Here is a 21,821-nt window from a genome sequence, read left to right as displayed (position 1 = left end):
GTGCAGTCCACGAAAGTGAAGTTATAATGGTTGAGACAGAAATTGTAATTGACCAACAAAACAGTGAAATTGATAACACACACAAAGGATGTCAAATGCATGAAAAACATTTCTTCTCTCTTTCAGTGTTGGTAATCTTCAGTGTTTTCTGTAACAGTAAGCACACTTTCAGATAGAAATTTGATTTTCAAATTGATGATGCAATTTCCCCTTCTAAATCAGAAGTCGTTTTCCCAAACACAGTGTAAGACAGTTATGGAAAATGCACTGTTAGTCTGTACTGATTCTACTAAAACTAAAAAAACGTTTATATAAAAAAAACCCTTTTAAGAACCTTATTAACTTGGGAAGGTTAATACTTAAATATGAATTGTCAAAGCCATTGTGGGTCAGAATAATTTCTCATATTTCTGGACACCAGTGACTTGATAAAAACTTCTTCACATGTGGGAATTGTGATGAAAATGAATTGTGATGAAAATGAGAGCAGTAGATAAAAGCTCATTTGAATGGCAGTGGAACAGACACTGTTTTTAAAATTACCTTAATAACTTTCTTTTTCTCTCAGCAGCCGAAGTCATTGCCATATAAGATGGCTGCTCATGCATTGGACCAGGATTTTTATTCAGCAGTGATGGGAGACCAAGTCTGAAATTAAAATAAGATACTAATTTAAATTATGAAGACCCTATCCTGTGTGAAAACAGTTATTTTTCACTTTTAGCCAAGTAAGTGTTTTTCAACTGAAAAAAACAGTACTGGTAATAAAATGAATTTATTCCAATAAAAAGCAGAAATAGTTATAATGTCTTTTTTGAAAGGTAAGGACATCATAACTTTTCTTTTGAAAGCCAAAACATGGTACTATGATATTAGTAGTTAACATTTATATGGCAGTTTTCCTCAGAGGACTAAAAAGTGCTTTCGAAGGAGGATTAGTATTTCCCCATTTTACAGATGGGAACACTTCTTAACTTCTCTGAATCTCAGTTTTTCTAATGCCACACAGAAGCAGTACTGGGAATAGTACCCAGTTTTCCTGACTCCCAGTGAGTGCCCTATACCTCATCCCTAGTATATTCGGTAGCAAAATACATCCAAAATGACCAGAAAATTTAACAACTTAATTTGCAGTTTGTTTTTAAGGTCTCATTAAAACAGGATAGGAGTTTCAAAAATGCTAAGTGTTGGCTTGACTCTCCTCCCACTGAAATCAATGGAAATTTTATTATTGACCTCAATGACCAATGCTGAGAACTTTTGAAAAAAAAATCACAGCATTAGTTATTTAAGTTTACTAGAAGAATAAAAAACAAACAGATTAACTGCATAAAAAGAAGCAATATAAAACAAAGCATGTAGGAAAAGAGGAATAGGAAAAGAATGAGGAATTCTCCTCATGCACGGATGCACATAACTACCTTTGTAAAACACTGCTGTTGCTGCACAGGTGTGACTCCTTTTCAGATAGGTCAGCAGAAGGGTCATTTGTGTTACTTGTACCTTCGTACAGAGTCACTGTTGAGTTCATGTCTGTCTGTTCACACTGTGGTATCACGTTATATGTGAAGTCCATGTCACACTCTTCTTTCAAAGGGAAATGAATGTCTACATTACAATTGTTAACTTTGGGAAGACTTGCCACTTGTAATGGTTGCTTTACCACAGTCTGTGTACAAAAGATTGGCATAGATTTTCTGCAAACTTCTGGTGTATACACAATAGGACGAACCTCCTTGCTGAGGGAATCCTCCAGGCAACTAAGACTAGACTGTTCAGAAGCTTTAGGACTTTGCGCTGTTGCTGGAGAGTTCATGAGCTTCCGCCTTGTTCTTTTTTGTGGAGGGACTGCACATTGGCTTACACGTTGCACATTTTTCTTGACTTCTTCTGAAGGCACTCCTGAAGGAGTACCTGATAAATACAATGAAGACTAGTTAGCAGTTTACTGAAACTCTGTTCATTAGAGCACTGCTTCCCCCTCACCCACAATTCAAACTAGTGTAGCTGGGGTTTCATTTATTTTCCCTTCTTTCCTTCCTCCTCTGCCAAACAAAGTAAACTTCTATGCAAGAAAAAGCTATTATAAATAATTTCTGTTAAATGAACACATTTGTATTTAAAGGAAAGAATACAATTATTTCTATTATGGTAATTACCTGTATTGCAGAATTTGGTGCTGCACTCACACATGTACAGAGATCTCTGTCCTAAAGAGCTTACAATCTAATTTGAAACAACACACTCCAGATGAGTGTGACAAAAAAATAGAAAGAAGACAGTGACTAGGGAATGGCGCATAAATATAACGCAAGTAAGCTCCGATGATTACACAGGTTAGCTATTGTACAACTTAGTTGTTCCTGAAGGTTTTAAGTCATAAGTTATTATTTTTCCTTAAAAAAAGAGCACCTGGCCCCAACTGCCCTCACAATGTAGCCATTGTTAATTTGGCTGACTTCTAGTAAGTATTGCACACTGTGGGGCAGGTGTGATCATGAGGTGGAAGGAGAGAGGATTGTTATAAGTGGAGGGAGTAGAGGAGGAGACAAGAATGGGGAAGAAACCTTGGAGCTAATAAGAAAAGAGAAGAAGAGTAGGAAGGTTACATTGGATCTTGTCACTCTTCTAAAAACAACCCCATTTCCAATAAAAGTGAAACAATTAAAAAAAATTAAATGTTTTCTGAAAATCTTTAAAATGTCAAAGGAAGCAGGAAAGTAGATATACACAATCACACCCAACAGAGAATACTCTGTTTACCCCTCAGTAAGTGGAATGACTAAAGTATTATGGCTTGATTTAAAACAAACAAACGCACAAAAACAACTGAGGGGAGAAAGGAGGGAAGATCCTATTTTTGCTGAAGTTTTTAGCAAAGGAGAATCAGTGTAAGATATATATCATTGTTTAAATAGCTGGGTTAGTGGTGTCCCTAGTCAATGGGTAGTTTATAATATAAGTGAAACAATTCCCATGTTACAAATTGAAGCTAGCAGCGGCCAGTCATAAAAATGAAAGGTTCCTATATTTTACTTTCATTTTAACTTTTAAACTGATGAAGTAAACTCTGATACGCTTACAATTACACCTACTATGGGCTGCCTTGACTTCCGTTTGCAGTCTCAGAATCATACTTTACCTCTACTTTGCTTGCTTAATTCTTATGATCAAGTAAGTAGTGAGTAGATTGCTCAGGAAATAATCTGAAATGTTAAACTGCAGTACTCACTGAGGAGGACAGATGAAAAAACTTTTGACTGAGAAAAAATTCAATGCAATTTTAGAAGTGAATTTTGAGCTTATCAATCTGAAATGTTCCTTAACTTTAGTTTTCTCCTACAGAGATTACCCTAGAGCTTTTAACAGCTTGAAAAACATGTGAAGGATGGAAAGTTGATTTAAAAAATATAGGTAATATAATAACTTTCATTTTTGCAACAAAATTACAGTATATACAAACAACAAGACCAGACAGCACATAGTTTATAATTTGCTAATTTTAGTTTGTAACTAAAGCTTAACTACCACCTTTTCTGTGCAGTAAAGGGGAGGGCAGTGATGAAATGTTAATAGAGAAACAATAATAGAATCATAGAATATTAGGGTTGGAAGAGACGTCAGGAGGTCATCTAGTCCAAGCCCCTGCTCAAAGCAGGACAAACACAAACTAAATCATCCCAGCCAGGGCTTTGTTAAGCTGGGCCTTAAAAACCTCTAGGGATGGAGATTCCACCACCGCCCTTGGTAACCCATTCCAGTGCTTCACCATCCTCCTAGTGAAATAGTGTTTCCTAATATCCAACCTAGACCTCCTCCACTGCAACTTGAGACTACTGCTTCTTGTTTTGTCATCTGCCACCACTAAGAACAGCCTAGTTCCATCCTCTTTGGAACCCTCCTTCAGGTAATTGAAGGCTGCTATCAAATCCCCCCTCACTCTTCTCTTCTGCAGACTAAATAAGTTCAGTTCCCTCAGCCTCTCCTTGTAAGTCATGTGTCCCAGCCCCCTAATAATTTTCGTTGCCCTCCGCTGGACTCTTTCCAATTTGTCCACATCATTTCTGTAGTAGGGGGCCCAAAACTGGACACAATACTCCAGATGTGGCCTCACTAGCCCCGAATAGAGGGGAATAATCACTTCCCTCGATCTGCTGGCAATGCTCCTACTAATGCAGCCCAATATGCCATTAACCTTCTTGGCAACAAGGGTATATACCTCTAGAAACCCTTCTCGTTACCCTTCACATCCCTTGCTAGCTGCAATTCCAGTTGTGGTTTGGCCTTCCTGCTACAGCCCAATATGCCATTGACCTTCTTGGCAACAAGGGTACACTGCTGACTCATATCCAGCTTCTGGTCCACTGTAATCCCCAGGTCCTTTTCTGCAGAACTGCTGCTTAGCCAGTTGGTCCCCAGCCTGTAGTGGTGCATGGGATTCTTCCTTCCTAAGTGCAGGACTTTGCCCTTGTCCTTGTTGAACCTCATCAGATTTCTTTTGGCCCAATCCTCTAATTTGTCTAGGTCACTCTGGACCTATCCCTAACCTCCAGCGTATCTACCGCTCCCCCCAGTTTAGTGTCATCTGCAAACTTGCTGAGGGTGCAATTCATCCCATCATCCAGATCATTAATAAAGATGTTGAAAAAACCGGCCCCAGGACCGACTCCTAGGGCACTCCACTTGATACCGGCTGCCAACTAGATATCGAGCGGTTGATCACTACCTGTTGAGTCTGACAATCTAGTCAGCTTTCTATCCACCTTATAGTCCATTCATCCAATTCATACTTCTTTAACTTGTTGGCAAAAATACTGTGGGAGACCGTATGAAAAGCTTTGCTAAAGTCAAGATATATCACATCCACCGCTTTCCCCATATCCAGAGCCAGTTATCTCATCATAGAAGGCAATCAGGTTGGTCAGGCATGACTTGCCCTTGATGACTCCATGTTGACTGTTTCTGATCACCTTCCTCTCCTCCAAGTGCTTCAAAATGGATTCCTTGAGGACCTGCTCCATGATTTTGCTGAGGGCTGAAGTGAGGCTGACTGGTCTGAAGTTCCCCTGTTTCTCTTTCTTCCCTTTTTAAAATATGGGCACTATATTTCCTTTTTTCCAATCGTCTGGGACCTCCCCCAACTGCCACGAATTTTCAAAGATAATGGCCAATGGCTCTGCAATCACATCAGCCAACTCCCTCAACACCCTTGGATGCACTAGATCTGGACCCATGGACTTGTGCATGTCCAGCTTTTCTAAATAGTCCTTAACCTGATCTTTCACCACTGAGGACTGCTCACCTCCTCCCCATACTGTGTTGCCCAGTGCAGCAGTCTGGGAGCTGACCTTGTCTGTGAAGACCGAGGCAAAAAAAGCATTGAGTACTTCAGCTTTTTTCCACATCATCTGTCACTATGTTGCCTCCCCCATTAGTAAGGGGTCCCACACTTTCCCTGACCTTCTTCTTGTTGCTAACATACCTGTAGAAACCCTTCTTGTTACCCTTCATATCCTTTGCTAGCTGCAACTTTAATTGTGCCTTGACCTTCCTGATTACATCCCTGCATGCTCTAGCAATATTTTTATACTCCTTCCTAGTCATCTGTCCAAATTTCCACTTCTTGTAAGTGTCCTTTTTGAGTTTAAGCTCACCGAAGATTTCACTGTTAAGCCAAGCTGGTCGCCTGCCATATTTGCTATTCTTTCTGCACATCAGAATGGTTTGGTTCCTGCGCCCTCAATAAGGCTTCTTTAAAATACAGCCAGCTCTCCTGGACTCCTTGCCCCCTCATATTAGCCTCACAGGGGATGCTGCCCATCAGTTCCCTAAGGGAGTTGAAGTCTGCTTTTCTGAAGTCCAGGGTCCGTATTTTGCTACTCTCCTTCCTTCTTTTTGTCAGGATCCTGAACTCAACCGTCTTATGTTCACTGCTGCCTAGGTTGCCACCCACTTCTACTTCCCTTACCAATTCTTCCCTGTTTGTAAGCAGCAAGTCAAGAGGAGCACGGCCCCTAGTTGGTTCCTCCAGTACTTGTACCAGGAAATTGTCCCCAACACTCTCCAAAAACTTCCTGGATTGTCTGTGCATTGCTGTATTGCTCTCCCAGCAGATGTCAGGGTGATTGAAGTCCCCCATTAGAACCAGGGCCTGTGATCTGGAAACTTCAGTCAGCTACCTGAAGAAAGCCTTGTCTACCTCATCCTTCTGATCTGATGGTCTATAGCACATGCCCACCACAATATCACCCTTGTTCCTCTCGCCTCTAAACTTAACCCAAAGACTCTCAACAGGCTTTTCTCATTATGCTGTTTCATTTCACAGCTGTGGAATTTTTGTTTGAGTGTAGCATAAATGAAAGATATGTTTCAAAAATAATTTCCCAGTCTTCCATTTCATTTCGCCTACCACTATCTTTTATAGCCATACTGTGATACCGACAGCTATTTTTCTCAAAGCCCATTGGCCAATGATAGGCAAGAGGGTTTTTTTGGTTTATAAACTAGTTTCAATTGGCGCTCTTGCAAGAGCACTAACGATTCCATTTATAGTTCACTACAAGGTCTGCTCTCTCATCCTTGGCCTTTTGTCAAGTACTGTATACATTTTTACTGTAAAACTAATGTCCTTTATTCAGAATATGTACCTTCTGTCACAACTAAAAATGGTGACCAGCGCTTCCATTTAAAGGTTTTTGGACAGCTTATATTCTGAAATCCCACAAAGCTTTATCCAGCAAATCCATTTCTAGTCTTTGAAACAACTATCCATTAAACATTTCAGGACACATTTTTAAATATTAATTTATGAGGCTTTGCTGCAGCTTATATGCATCTGAAAGTGTGTGTTTCGGGAAAAAGTAGTGGTTAGTGTTCTATTTGTCTGCCGTTACATTCCGACAATGAGGTTCCAATTTCAGAAAGTTTGCTTACTGTAAGATGCTGGGTTATGCAAATGTCCTAGGAATGACTAGGAAGTAAGTCTGTGATACACAAACATCTTGGAGAGAGTGCCAAGTTTTAGAAGCTTCTACAAGACTAAATACAGAAAACACTTTTAAATTAACTGTAAATGTGAGCATTTAAGCCATGAATTAGACAGTGGAGAACACAAAATTATTGCCAACATTAATAATTTGTTGAACTTCATCACAGTAAGAAATATTTCATACTGCAAAACAAGTACATTAATAAAAAGCAGATTGCAGGGGTTCTATCTGGGCAAATATAAGCCAGTAATAAAAATACCAGGCCTTTAAAATAACTAACACAAGCAGAAAGAAATTCATAGTAAACAACAAGTTAAAATAAAACAGAGTACTAAGGCAAAGTGGCCAAGATACTAGAAATAAAGAGAATGTCTACTGTAATCTCTTGATTCTAGCATATGGGGCTTTAAGAAAAAACACTAAATATTGTGATATTCATGAAAAAATTATGAGAGTTGTCAACACTGCTTACAATGTTATTGTCACAGGCTCAGGCTCAGGCTAGCTAAGGTCTGGAACTAGAAAGCAAAGTGTCAAAGCCAGAAAGGAGAAAAGGTACAGGAGCTGTGGAAGAACATAAGAACAGCTAGGCTGTGTCAGACCAGTGGTCCATCTAGCTCGGTATCCCGTCTTCTGACAGCAGCCAATGCCAGAAACCTCAAAGGGAATGAACAGAACAAAGCAGTTATCAAGTGATCCATCCCATCATCCAGTCCTAGCATCTGGCAGTCAGAGTCTTAGGGATACTCAGAGAATGGGGTCGAATCCCTGACCATTTTTTCAATCAATGGACCTAATTATTTTTTTGAACCCAGTTATAGTTTTGGCCTTCACAACATCCCCTGGCAACGAGTTCCACAGATTGACTGTGTGTTGTGTGAAGCAGTACTTCCTCCTTTTTTGTTTGTTTTAAACCTGCTGCCTATTCATTTCATTAGGTGACCCCTGGTTCTTGTATTATATGAAGGGGTAAATAAAACTTCCTTATTCACTTTCCTCCTCCATCACGAATGATGTGAAGAAAGACATCTCTCTTTCTAGGTCCTTATATCCAGGCTACATCTAAATCTTGTCATGCCACTGACATAGAGATGCAACCAACATCTCTAAGGCCTTGTCTACACTGATACTTACAGTGATGAAACTTTCTTCGCTCAGGAGTATGAAAACTAAGCCCCCCACCCTCGAGTGCTGCAAGTTTCAGCACTGTAGAGTGGCAGTGTAGATCGTGCTACAGTGCTGGAAGCCACGCTCCCAGTGCTGGTAGCTACTCTCCTCGCAGAGGTGGTTGTATTACCGTGCCGGGAGAGCTCGCCCAGAGCTGGAGCCGTGACTACATCAGCTGTGTAGATATACCCTAAGATTATGTTTACACTGCAGCTGGGAGCGTCCCTCTCAACCTGGATAGACAGACTCACACTACCTCTGCTCAAGCTAGCATGCTAAAAATAGCAGTGTGGATGTAGGGGCACAGTTAGCGGCTTGAGCTAACTGCCCTAATCCAAGCCTGCCTGACCCCCAGGGCCTGAGCTTGGGTGGCTGGCCCAAGCTGCTGCTCACATTGCAATGCCCAACCTGCTAGTTTTAGCTAGCTAAAAGTCAATGCTAGCTTGAGTCAAGCTCTCAGTTTCAGTGTAGATGTATCCAGTGATAGCCTTTCCTATTCATCCATACAGTAAAACATGTCCAAATTCTCATTATCTCACATCCCAGTGATTGCATCATTCTTCTCTGGCCTTGATTAATGCAATCTTTTTCTGCTCATATCCATTGAGAATGCTGCTGCTAATCCCCTCTGCTCATGTCACCCATCTCTTTACATCCTCCACTTGGTCCCACTTCTCTATTGCATTAAATATAAGCTACTTGTTTTCATGGCCTATTCCCAGCCTACTTATCAGCCCATTTGCTATAGAGATGTTGACACCCACATATCCAATTGGCCTATAATGCCAGCCTCCATTGTCCATTTGTTAAACTTTTAACAAGCATCTTCATGCTTTTTCAGAGGCTCACCTTATACTTGGGAGGAGTTCCCCATAAATATCAGCAAAAGTACCATACTGTCCTGGGTCTATGTCATACGTCAGACATATAGATAAACATAATTTCTTGGGGAAAAGTCAACATGGTTTTTGTAAAGAGAAATCATGCCTCACCAATCTGCTAGAATTCATTGAGAGGGTCAACAAGCATGTGGACAAGGTGGATCCAACGGATCTAGTGTACTTAGATTTTCAGAAAGCTTTGACAAGGTCCCTCACCAAAGACTCTTAAGCAAAGTAAGCTGTCATGGGATAAGAGGCAATCCTCTCATGGATTGGTAACCGCTTAAAAGATAGGAAACAAAGGGTAGGAATAAAGGGTCAGTTTTCAGAATGGAGAGAGGTAAATAATGGTGTCCTCCAGGGGTCTGTACTGAGACCAGTCCTATTCAACATATTCATAAATGATCTGGAAAAAGGGGTAACCAGTGAGGTGCAAAATTTGCAGATGATACAAAACTACTCAAGATAGTTAAGTCCCAGGCAGATTGCGGGAAGCTACAAAAGGATCTCTCAAAACTGGAAGACTGGCCAACAAAATGTCAGATGAAATTAAATGTTGATAAACGCAAAGTAATGCACATTGGAAAACATAATCCTAACTATACATATAAAATTATGGGGTCTAAATGAGCTGTTACCACTCAAGAAAGATCTTGGAGTCATTGTGGATAGTCCCTGAAAACACCTACTCAACGTGCAGCAGCAATCAAAAAAGTGAACAGGATGTTGGGAATCATTAAGAAAGGGATAGATCATAAGGGAGAAAATATCATATTGCCTCTATATAAATCAATGGTATGCCCACATCTTGAATACTGCATGCAGATATGGTTGCCCCATCTCAAAAAAGATATACTGAAATTGGAAAAGGGCAACAAAAATGATTAGGGCTATGGAACAGCTGCTGTATGAGGAGAGATTAATAAGACTGGGACTTTTCAGCTTGGAAAAGAGACGACTAAGGGGGGATACGACTTAGGTCTATAAAATCATGACTGGTGTGAAGAAAGTAAATAAGGAAATGTTATTAACTTCTTCTCATAACACAGTAGCACATAGGGGTCACCAAATTAAATTAATACATAGGCAGCAGGTTTAACACACAAGGAAGTATTTCTTCACACAATGCACAGTCAACCTGTGGAACTCTTTGCCAGAGGATGTTGTGAAGGCCAAGACTATAACAGGGTTAAAAAAAGAACTGGATAAATTAATGGAAAATGGGTCTATCAATGGATATTCTCCAGGATGGAGTCCCTAGCCTCTGTTTGCAAGAAGCTGGGAATGAGCGACGGAGAATGCATCAATTGATTACCACCTGTTCATTCCCTTCGGGACACCTGGCATTGGCCACTGTTGGAAGACAGGATACTGGGCTAGATGGTCCTTCGGTCTGACCCAGTATGGCCGTTCTTATGTTTTTACTTACAGATGGGGAACTCTATCTTGGGAAACAGTAACTCTGAAAAAGATTTAGGGATCATGGTGGATAATCAGCTGAACATGAGCTCCCAATGTGATGCTGTGTCCAACAGAGCTAATGTGATTCTGGGATGCATCAACAAGGGATTCTTGGGTAGAAGTAGAGAGGATATTTTACCTCTGTATTTGGTGCAACCACTCCTGAAATACTGAGTCCAGTTCTGGTGCCCCCAATTCAAGAAGGATGTTAATAAATTGGAGAGGGTTCAGAGAAGAGCCATGAGAATGATTAAAGGATTAGAAAACATGTCTTATAGAGATAAATAGATTGAACTCCTTGAGTCTATCTTAACAAAGGAAAGGTTAAGGGGTGACTTGATTATAGTCTATAAGTACCTACATGGGGAACAAATATTTAATAATGGGCTCTTTGATCTAGCAGAGAAAGGTATAACATGATTCAATGACTGGAGGTTGAAGCTAGACAAATTCAGACTAGAGTCTGAACAGAGTGAAAATTTTTAATGGTGACAGTAATTTAATCATTGGAACAAATTACCAAGGCTTATGGTGGATTTTTCATTACTGACAATTTTAAAATCAGGATTTGATATTTTTCTAAAATATATGCTCTAGGAATTATTCTGGGGAGTTCTATTAATCCTCTTTCAAATCCCTCTAAAAACTCTTTTTTTCCACGATTTCAACAAAAAAACTTGACAACAGCAAGGCTGCTGGTGTGCTGAGACCATTACCTATCACGCTGACCAATGTTGACTCATTGTTCCTTTGCTCCCCCCATCCCCATCTAGTTTCCTTTGTTTTATATTTAGATCGTAAGCACCTTTGGGGCGGGAACAGTCTTTTTGTTCTGTTTTTGTCAGGGCCTACCAAAAGGGGGTCCTGAACCATGACTAGGACTCTGAGGTAGTATGGCGATACAAATATTTCATAGAACCCAGGAGCCATATTTACCAGACTACTGCTTTACACAAATTCACAAATAGTTATGGCACAAATTGAACATGAGATGGGCATGAAATGTATCAAACAAAGTGAATTAATTAGGGAAGTCTTTAACATTGTGTTATCCCAATCTTACAAGGAAAGAATAGTACTGAAGCTAAGTACAGCAAGATAAGTAAATTTTGGGGCTCTTTTAATATCGGTCATTACATTATTAATGCAGTTTAAGGAAAGTCTTAAATAACAACTCTTACTACCCAGGATGAGCGTTCCCATAGAGTTCAGCTGAATACAAGCGTTGTGATACATAAAGATAGGATAGTAATTAATGGGGTTTCCTGGAATCGTGGAAGTCGATTACGCCCTGGTCGAGTAGGCCGTGACCGCCGGGGCCAGAACACCTGTGAGCTCATAGCACGCCCGGATGCAGCTTGTAATCCAAGACGAAATCCACTGTGTCGACACTGGGAAGCCTTTCATCCTCTCAGCTACAGCCACGAACAGCTGCGTGGATTTGAGAAAGGGCTTGGTGCGCTCCAGATAGAACTCCAGTGCTCGATGCACATCCAGGGCGTGCAAGCTGCGGTGACTCGGGTCCGTATGGGGTTTTGGGAAGAACACTGGCAGACAAATGTCCTGGCCCAAATGGAATTGGGAGACCACTTTAAGGAGGAACTTGGGGTATGGCCGGAGCTGCACCTTGTCCTTGTGAAATACTGTAGACGGTGGTTCAGAGGTGAGGGCCCTCAGTTCGGACACCCTTCTGGCCGAGGTAATGGCAACCAGAAATGCCACCTTCCAGGAAAGGTGGAGGAGAGAACAGGAAGCGAGGGGCTCCACCCCTTTAAGGAACCATCCCACCATTGGGTGGGAAAACACAGAGCCCCCCCGAGAACTCTGGATGGAAGGCGGAGATGGCCGCTAGGTGTACTCTGAATGGGGACGGGGCTAGCCCTTGCTTCTTGAGGTGCAGGAGGTACTCCAGCATGGCCTGCACCGGGGCCTGTCATGGCCGCACCTGTCGGGGTTCACACCAACACGAGAACCTTTTCCACTTGTCCATATAGATTGCCCTGGCAGAGGGCTTTCTACTGCCAAGCAGAATCTTGGGAAGGGAAAGGAGCACTGGCTCTCCAGGGCATTTAGCCACAGAGTCTCCACGCAGTCAGGTGCAGTGACTGTAGGTTGGAGTGGAGAAGCTGCCTGCCGTCCTGCGTAATGAGGTCCCGGTGTAGGGGCAGGACTACTGGGGCCTCCACCGACAGCTCTAGGAACAACGTGTACAGTGCTGTCGGGCCCAGGCTGGGGTGATGAGGATCACCACCACCTTGTCCCTGTGCACCTTGAGTAGGACCTTGTACACCAAGGGGAGCGGGGGGAAGGCATACATCCGCGAGCGAGCCTGGGCTGCGGCCCTGGAATGAGCAGAACCATGGGCACTGGGTGTTGGCCCTGGTGGCAAACAGGTCTACCCGGGGAAACCCCCATCTGCGGAAGAGTGAAAGCACGACGTCTGCCCTGAGCGTCCACTCGTGCATGCGGTACAACCTGATGAGGGAGTCCGCCAGCTCGTTTTGTACCCCCGGGAGATAGGACGCCTCGAGGTGAATTGCATGGGCTATGCAAAGGTCCCAGAGGAGGAGAGCCTTGTGACAGAGTGGCGAGGAATGAGTCCCACCCTCCTTGTTTATATAAAACATGGCAGCAGTGTTGTCTGTCAGAACTGTCACGCTGTGATCACTCAGAGTGGCGTGAAAGGTCTGGCAGGCGAGACCAAGTGCCTTGAGCTCCTTCACATTGATATGGAGCGACCGCTCTGCTCCGGACCACAACCCCTGCATCATGAGGTCCCCCCGGTGAGCCCCCCATCCGTGGTCTGACGTGTCCATTATCAGCATCAGGTCCGGTTGTGGGGCGGCAAAGGGGATGCCTTTGCAAACCACAGGCTGGGACTGCCATCACAGCAGGGAGTCCAGCACGTCCCTTGGGGCTGTCACTACCAAGTCCAGGGGGGTCCCTGTCTGGGCGGTACACCCGAGTGAGCCACGCCTGCAGAGTCCTGAGTCTCAGTCTGGCATGCCTGACCACGTGCGTGCATGCTGCCATGTGACCCAGCAGCTGCAGGCAGCATGTGGCCGTTGTCGCTGGAAACTGGCATGGGGAGGCTTGCTGGATAGCTCAGAATCAGGATATTGGAAGGCTTGCCCTGGCCTGCACCGCGTTCAGGACCGCCCCTATGAATTCCACTTTCTGCGTGGGTACGAGCCTGGACTTGGGGACGTTGACCAGGAGCCCCAGCTCGCGGAACAATCTTAGGGCCACCTCCACATGGCCCCGCACTTCCGCCTCGGATCGTCCCGCCAGGAGCCAGTCGTCGAGGTACGGGTACACCCGGATTCTCTGCCTTCATAAAAAGACTGCCACCACTGCCATGCACTTCGTGAACACCTGTGGGGCTGCGGCTAGACTGAATGGGAGAACTGCAAACTGGTAATGTTCTGGGCCCACGGTGAAGCGTAGGAACCGCCAATGTGCTGGGTGGATGGCGACATGAAACTATGCGTCCTTCATGTCGAGTGCAGAGTACCAGTCACCCAGATCAAGGGAAGGGATGATGGTGCCCAGAGAGACCATGCGGAACCGGGCCTTGACCAGGAACTTGTTGAGCCCGCGCAGGTCTAGGATGGGGCGAAGGCCCCCTTTGGCCTTGGGGACGAGGAAGTACTGGGAGTAGAACCTTTTCCCCCTTAGGCACTGCCTCTACCGCCCCCGCCTCCAGCAGCGAGTGGACTTCCTTCTCTAGGAGATGCTCGTGAGGGGGTCCCTGAAGAGGGACAGGGAATGGGGGCGGGAGGAAAACTGCAGGGAGTACCCGTTCCGCACCGTGTGTAAGACCCAATGGTCTGATGTAATGGTGGACTATGCACGGGAGAAACAGGACAGGCGGTTCAGGAAACAAAGGGACGGATCCGGTGCCTGGTCTGGTACGCTGTCCTCGAACACACCTTCAAAAGCCTGGCTTAGTGCCCGGATGGGGTTTGTGTTGGCCTTGGTTCTGGCCTGGCGCATTATTGTTACTATTGTTATTGCGCCGTTGCCTGTTATCCCTGCCTCGCCTACAGTAAGGCTCATGCCTATGGCAAGGCTGGTACTGGTGTTGAGGAGGAGGCCGCAGCTTAAAAGGGCTTCTTCTGGGTCGCCGGGGCGTGCATACCCAGCGACTTAAGCATAGCTCGCGAGTCCTTGAGGCTGTGCGGCCTCATGTCTGTCTGGTGCGAGAAGAGCCCGGACCCTTCAAAGGGGAGGTCCTGGAGCGTATTCTGGACCTCGGGCGGCAGGCCTGACTCCTGGAGCCATGCCAAGCGCCTCATGACCATCCCTGACTCGATTGTTCTAGCCGCCACGTCTGCCGAATCCAGGGAGGCCTGGAGAGAGATCTTGGCGACTGACTTGCCCTCGTCCACCAGGGCCGTGAACTCCTGTTGGGAACCTTGAGGGAGGTTGTCCTTAAACTTCCCCACCGCTGCCCAGGAGTTGAAATTGTGCCTGTTGAGGATGGCCTGCTGGTTTGCAATCCTTAGCTGAAGGCCCCCAGATGAGTACACCTTTCTGCCAAAAAGGTCCAGGCGTTTCGCCTCCTTGGCCTTAGGGACTGGGGCCTGCTGTCCATGGCGCTCCCTTTCGTTTACCGCCGAGACCATTAGGGAGCATGGACTTGGGTGGCAGAACAGGAACTCATAGCCCTTAGATAGGGCAAAGTATTTACGCTCCACTCCTTTGGCCGTTGGAGCGCTGGAGGCCTGGGTCTGCCATATGGTCTTATAGTTGGACTGAATGGTCTTAATGAGCGGGAGCGCTATTCTGGATGGACCTTTGGGGCTCCATGGCCACCATGGGGTCCGCCTTCTCAACTGTCTCCTCAGCCTGCAACCTCAAGTTCTGCGCGACCCTGCATAGCAACTCCTGGTGGGCTCTATGGTCTATTGGTGGAGGGCCAGACACTTCTGTACCCACCACTGCCTCATCCGGGGATGACAAGGAGGTTAGCTGCTGCTCGACCCCCTCTGGTTGGTCCTCCTGCTCCCCTTCTCCTGTGGGAGGGGCCTCTGACTCAGGCAGGGGCGGGAGTCCAAGGGACGGCACTGGACTCAGTGCTAGTCTCTCCGGTTTATCCTGGGGGGATGCTGGAGGCCTGGATACTGTAGCCTCCGGCACCGTCTGGCGTTGGTGCGGGGACCGGGACCGCTGCACTGAGTGACTTGCCCTGGATGGGGCCCCTTGGCACTCCTGATAGCCCCCGGGGGTCCAGAAGGGCCAATGGCCGTTGCCAGCCCACCTGAGGTTCCCTGCTGTCTGGGGCCCGGTGCAGGTACTATAGCAGCCGGAGTCGGCGCCGGACTGTGGCGATGCCGATTGCAAAGGCCATGGCGGTGCCAACGATCTGCGCTGGCAGGAGAACGATCGGCTCCTGGCTGAGCGGGAGCAGTACCGGCATCCCCAGGACCGGGACAATCTGCGGGAGTCCTCTGGCGAGGGCCGTCTCAACTCCTCCCAGTGCCAGTCTCTGGGGGAGAGAGTTGTGCCCTTTCTGGTGCTTCCTCGTGCCGGCCCACTCCCGGTGACATGATCAGCTTCTGGGCTGCTGGCAACTGTGAGTCTGCGGAGTCGGAGCTCGACCTGGAGCAACTCTGGGAGTGGTCTGGTACGGTGTCCCTGAGCAGCACACCATTGCTGGCTTACCCCTCGATGGCACCCGAGGCATGGGTGCCGGAGGATTCTCCCCATATGGGAGGGGGCTCGCTGCCGACAGCTCGACGAGGTCCTTTGCAGCCTCAAAGGTGCCAGGCATGGAAGGCTGATCCGTTATGCCCTCGAGCCCATCGTCCGCACTGAGATCACTTAGGGCTCGGTGGGGCTTGTGCTCCTGGGACCACTGGTGTCAGTGCCGGTACCGCGGCCTTCCCGCTGTTATCGGTGCTCGGGGCCTTGGGAGGCGCTGGTCTCCTGTGCGGGGAATGACCGCGCCTTCCTTTCAGCTGTGCTGGGGGCTGCACCAGGGAGGACGAGCGGTGCCGGGGCCTAGTCTGGAGCGCTGAGGCTGACAGTTTATGGTGGTTAGCTGGTGCCAGGTCTCCCGACGGCTCCGGGGCACTATGCACCGAGGAAGCCTGAGCTGGTGTTGGGCGCTCCAGACCCCGTGGCTGCAATGCGGCCTCCATCAACAGCTGCTTTAAACGAAAGTCTCTTTCTTTCTTTGTTCTTGGCTTAAACGCCTTGCAAATCCTACACCGTTCAGTTTGATGTCCGTCCCCCAGGCAACGTAGACACGAGTCGTGGGGGTCACTAACTGGCATAGGTTTGCGGCACATGGCGCAAGCCTTGAAGCCGTGGGCCTGCGGCATGCCCCGCAGCCCAGGGAGGGTGCCGGAAGCCTCCAAGCACCTAATCACATAAGTGTCCACAATAAGGGTATGTTAACTAACTGATAACAGCTACTCTGAAGGCTAAGGGACTGCCCTTCTACGAGAGAGAGAGAGAGAGAGAGAGGTTGTTCCAATGCCGCCACGGACGGTAAGAAGGAACTGGATGGGGTTGGGCCGGCAGTGGTATATATGCACGGTGCAGTGGTGCCACTTGGGGGGCTCTGCCGGGAGCCGCAAAGGGAAAAAGTTTCCGATGCTCATGCATGCGGCGTGCACACACCTAATGTGGAATAGACGTGAACAAGCACTCGAAGAAGAATTTCTTTTCCTGATGTAGATTCAGCACCATCCACAGGAGTTTGGTTGTGTTCTATGCTTCTAATATGTCTCTACCTTATTTGTCAGGGGAACTTTACAGGCACATTAACATGGCTGACAAACAGTGAGCTGCAAATATTTCCAAAGGAGACATTTCCATACATAGTGTACTAGGGTTCTTATTTTCCAGCTATGCCAATGCTATCATTTTTAACAAAAAGCTGCAAAACTAACAAGTGAAAACTGCAGAGAGCACTGCAGTTATAAATCTGGGAACCATGCAAAGAAGTTAGTGGTGACTGGACGCCTTTTTGTGAGGACTCTCTTCTACAGACCTCAGTACAAGAGCTAACTACACCTGGTAGATTTTAATTATGGCTGTCAAGTGATTAAAAAAATTAATCGCTATTAATCGCACTGTTAAACAATAATAGAATACTATTTATTAAAATATTTTTGGATGTTTTCTACATTTTCAAATACATTGATTTCAATTACAACACAGAATAAAAAGTGTACAGTGCTCACTTTATATTTATTTTTTATTACAAGTATTTGCACTGTAAAAAACAAAGAAATAGTATTTTTCAATTCACCTAATAGAAGTATTGTAGTGCAATCTCTTTATCATGAAAGTTGAACTTACAAATGTAGAATTACGTACAAAAAAACTGCATTCAAAAATAAAACAATGTAAAACTTCAGAGCCTGCAATTCCACTCAGTCCTCCTTCGTATTCAGCCAATCGCTAAGATAAACAAGTTTGTTTATATTTGCAGGAGATAATGCTGCCTGCTTCTTGTTTACAATGTCACATGAAAGTGAGAATGGGTGTTTACATGGCACCGTAGTAGCCAGCTTCGGAAGATATTTAGATGCCAGATGCGCTAAAGATTCATGTGTCCATTCATACTTCAACCACCATTCCAGTGGACATGCATCCATGCTGATGACGGGCTCTGCTCAATAACAATCCATAGCAGTGCGGATCGACGCATGTTCACTTTCATCATCTGAGTCAGATCCCACCAGCAGAAGGTTGGATTTTCTTTTTTGGTGGTTTGGGTTCTGTAGTTTCTGCATCAGAGCATTGCTCTTTTAAGACTTCTAAAAGCATGCTCCACACCTCGTCCCTCTCAGATTTTGGAAGGCACTTCAGATTCTTAGAACTTGGGTTGGTTAGAAATCTCACACTGATGCCTTCTTTGCTTTTTGTGAAATCTACAGCTAAAGTGTTCTTAAAATGAACAACATGTGCTGGGTCATCATCCAAGACTGCTATAACATGAAATATATGGCAGAATGCAGGTAAAACAGAGCAGGGGACATACAATTCTCCCACAAGGAGTTCAGTCACAAGTTTAAATAATGCATTTTTTTTTTAAATGAGTGTCATCAGCAAGGAAGCATATTCTCTGGAATGATGGCTGAAGCACGAAGGGCCATATGATTGTTTAGCGTATCTGGCACGTAAATACCTTGCAATGCCAGCTGTAAATGTAAACAAACTTGTTTGTCTTAGAGATTGGCTGAACAAGAACTAGGACTGAGTGGACTTGTAGGCTCTGAAGTTTTACATTGTTTTGTTTTTTAGTGCAGTTATGTAACAAAACAAACAAAAATTTGTAAGTTGTACTTTCACAACAAAGAGATTGCACTACAGTACTTACATGCGGTGAGTTGAAAAAACACTTTCTTCTGTTTATCAGTTAATAAAAAATAATATACACTTTGATTTCAATTACAACACAAAATAGAATATATATATGAAAATGTATATAATCCAAAATATTTAATAAATTTCAATTGGTATTCTATTAACAGTGCAATTAAAACTGCGATTAATCATGATTAATTTTTTTAATCACGATTAATTTTTTTGAGTTAATCATGCGAGTTAACTGCGATTAATCGACAGCCCTAATTTTAATATAATTAGGTTTATACAGTCTCCCAACATCTGATGCACCACATTGAAAGTTATAGTTTGGTACAATTGGCTGACACTGAAAATACCGTATGCCTAAAATTTAAACATCTATATGAACTGCTTCTCTCTATTTTCTAAATGGTAGCGCACTCAATTCTAGGAAAGTCTTGTCCAAATAAGAGATTTGAATACTTGGGTAACATATACAAGACATATTAAAAGAGGAGAATCATGTATGTAACACTGTCAATTAATTTGCAGTTGAGTATGTTCACATTGATTGAATGCTACTTTTGCATAATGGTGTTGCACTGGCCTATTTTCTAAATCTTCTTAGAATCTGTTCTTAGTCTATGTGAACTCTGCTGTATGGGGCCATACAGCTGTGTGTTCAAAAGAATGATCCAGGTGATTGTGCAGGCATGTGGTCACTTTACACAGCCTTCCTTTTACACTGACATCTGTTCAGGGAGAGGCAAAACAGTTTCAGATTTAAAGGACTGAAGTAATTCTGGAATTTATTTCATTAACTGAAACATTTTTATGATGCAACTTGGGGGTAATATTATCCCTTGATTGACTTAATATTAACCAGAGACATCTAAGTACTTTGTCGGAAGATGGCTGCTTCTTAGGATATGTGTACTCTGCTAATTTCTCCCTAAATGTGTCATTGTGCAAACAGAATGAATAAGGAGTCAGTACATTCTCGTTTGCCACATCCACTAATATAAAACACTTAAGTAACATGGTGATGACTAACATCCCAGAAGCCAATTAACAAGACCATTCATTAAAACGATTTATATTAAAATGAACACTAAGAGGGAATACATCTTATTCCTAGATAATGAACTAAAATTGAATTAATGGCCAAATAAAAAGGTACAAAAAGAAAGTCTTAAAAGAAGGCCATCTAACATGACAAACATTTAATCAAACATATGTTATGTGGTATAGCAAATAAAAATTTGCATACAAAATAGATCCTTTGAAAGAAGAAAGCCCACCATCTGAAATGGTTCTGACTGTATTTACCCTGTAGAACCATTCAAACCACAAAATTTTAGTATTAGGCTTATTGACTGGAACGTAGGTATCAGATAGGCAGGCACACCTATGGTAATGTAAAAAGTATGTTTTCATCTGAAAAAGACAATTTGTAAATTGGTCAAATGTTATGATTTGTATGGATTTTTTCCCCTCTTGCTTACTGTACTGTAAAAATTTTCTAATAGACCCAGTCAGCTGATCACTGGAGCTCAGGAGTATTAAACTGTTCTCTTTGCTTGCTATATGAGAACGAGTCATTATGAAGTCTACAATTAGTGCTTTCAGTATATACAGATATTTGATATGCAATAGAAATATTTACACTAAAAATAAGGGACTGGAGTAAAATATATTTTACAATGGAAGTGACATCACCAATTGGATTTCCTTGAGCAAAATGCTTATTTCTAAAAATAGAAATTCTCATTGAAGTCAGATCATGTACCTACTGAACTGACTGATCTATAGTGGTAGGCTAATGAATATTAAGTCTATACTTGCCAAAATTTGTTATTCACCAACTGTTTGTTTTACCAGATAATTTTATATATAAATAGTTTAAGTGCAAAAGTGATTTAAAGAAGGAGTTAAAAAAGTGTCCCTTCAAATAAAAGAGGCAGCAGGTTTTGGTCATCCTTTGGTTTGCCCAGAAGACTTTACTCTGAGGAACTAATTTATCAAGAGGTGAGTGTGCAATCATAAGAGATTTACAGAGGTGTAAGTTAATGTGAAAAGCAGAATGCAGTATTTAGCAATCATGAGTCACAGCCCAAATAAGTAGGGTTTGTGACAAAGAGACACTGATGAATTGGATTAGTTCTAATTGAAGTTTGGGACAGAATAATAGCCAGGATTCTTCTTCTTCTAGAACTCATGTTAATACATGCAGGAGGGGATATTTCTGGAAACTGTGCTAAATTAAGTCTGCCAGGTTGTTCTGCTAAAGTGAAATCAAATATTAATGTATGCATTTCAATAAACATTTCTGGGCTACAAATGATTGATCTAATTACTACACTAATCATAAATTCTGATTCTTTTAACAACTTTCTGACTCACGGAATTCCGAATCGCAAATTATATCTAGTGAATGAATTTCAGCTACTGAATATTCATGTGACCCAGAGGGATCATTATGGTGGACAATTTAATGACATTCTAAAACAACAGCTATGATGTGAAAAGGATAGAAAACAGTTTGCATTCATGGGACTAGCATGGTGGTCATTATTAATATTTTATTCAACATGAAGGAAGGAAGTCAGTCGCATTAGGACAGGGTGAATGAGCTCTTCAGTATATAACAAGTCTTTTAAATAAGGCAGAAAAATGTTTTTCCTTTTTTAATCAATTTTTTTTTTTTTACTATCACACAACTATATCCGAATTGTCCCTGCCCCACACAATAGTAAATTGGCTTTACTTTTGGATATTTGTCAATAGGGAAGGTAATGGATGCCATTTTTTCCTGTAAATCAATTTTGTTCTCTCACTGCTAATGCACAGTGAGGCTTCAGGAAATGGGATGCCTGAAACCATGCCAAGAACGTCCTCATTCACAGAAATACTTGTAAATACCAGTTATGGCCCTCAACCTAGCTTTGTGCCTCTTTCCCCCATGCACACCCCCCCCACTCTACACTGTGAATAGTGTGGGTCACTCTATTAACCA

General features: G+C 43.8%; 1 protein-coding gene across 1 annotated transcript in view; it reads right to left on the bottom strand.

Annotated features, from left to right (window-relative positions):
* KIF18A (kinesin family member 18A) overlaps positions 1-21,821 on the bottom strand; it is a 107,386-nt gene that overhangs the window by 7,699 nt on the left and 77,866 nt on the right. The window contains exons 14-15 of the mRNA XM_048854028.2: positions 1,422-1,914; positions 544-648 (exon numbers count right to left, since the gene is read on the bottom strand). Coding sequence (XP_048709985.2) covers positions 544-648; positions 1,422-1,914 — 598 coding nt within the window. The remainder of the gene's footprint in view (positions 1-543; positions 649-1,421; positions 1,915-21,821) is intronic.

The sequence above is a fragment of the Caretta caretta genome, chromosome 6 (assembly GCF_965140235.1).
Source record: "Caretta caretta isolate rCarCar2 chromosome 6, rCarCar1.hap1, whole genome shotgun sequence".
Taxonomy (NCBI): domain Eukaryota; kingdom Metazoa; phylum Chordata; order Testudines; family Cheloniidae; genus Caretta; species Caretta caretta.
This window is presented reverse-complemented; position numbering and strand designations above follow the sequence as displayed.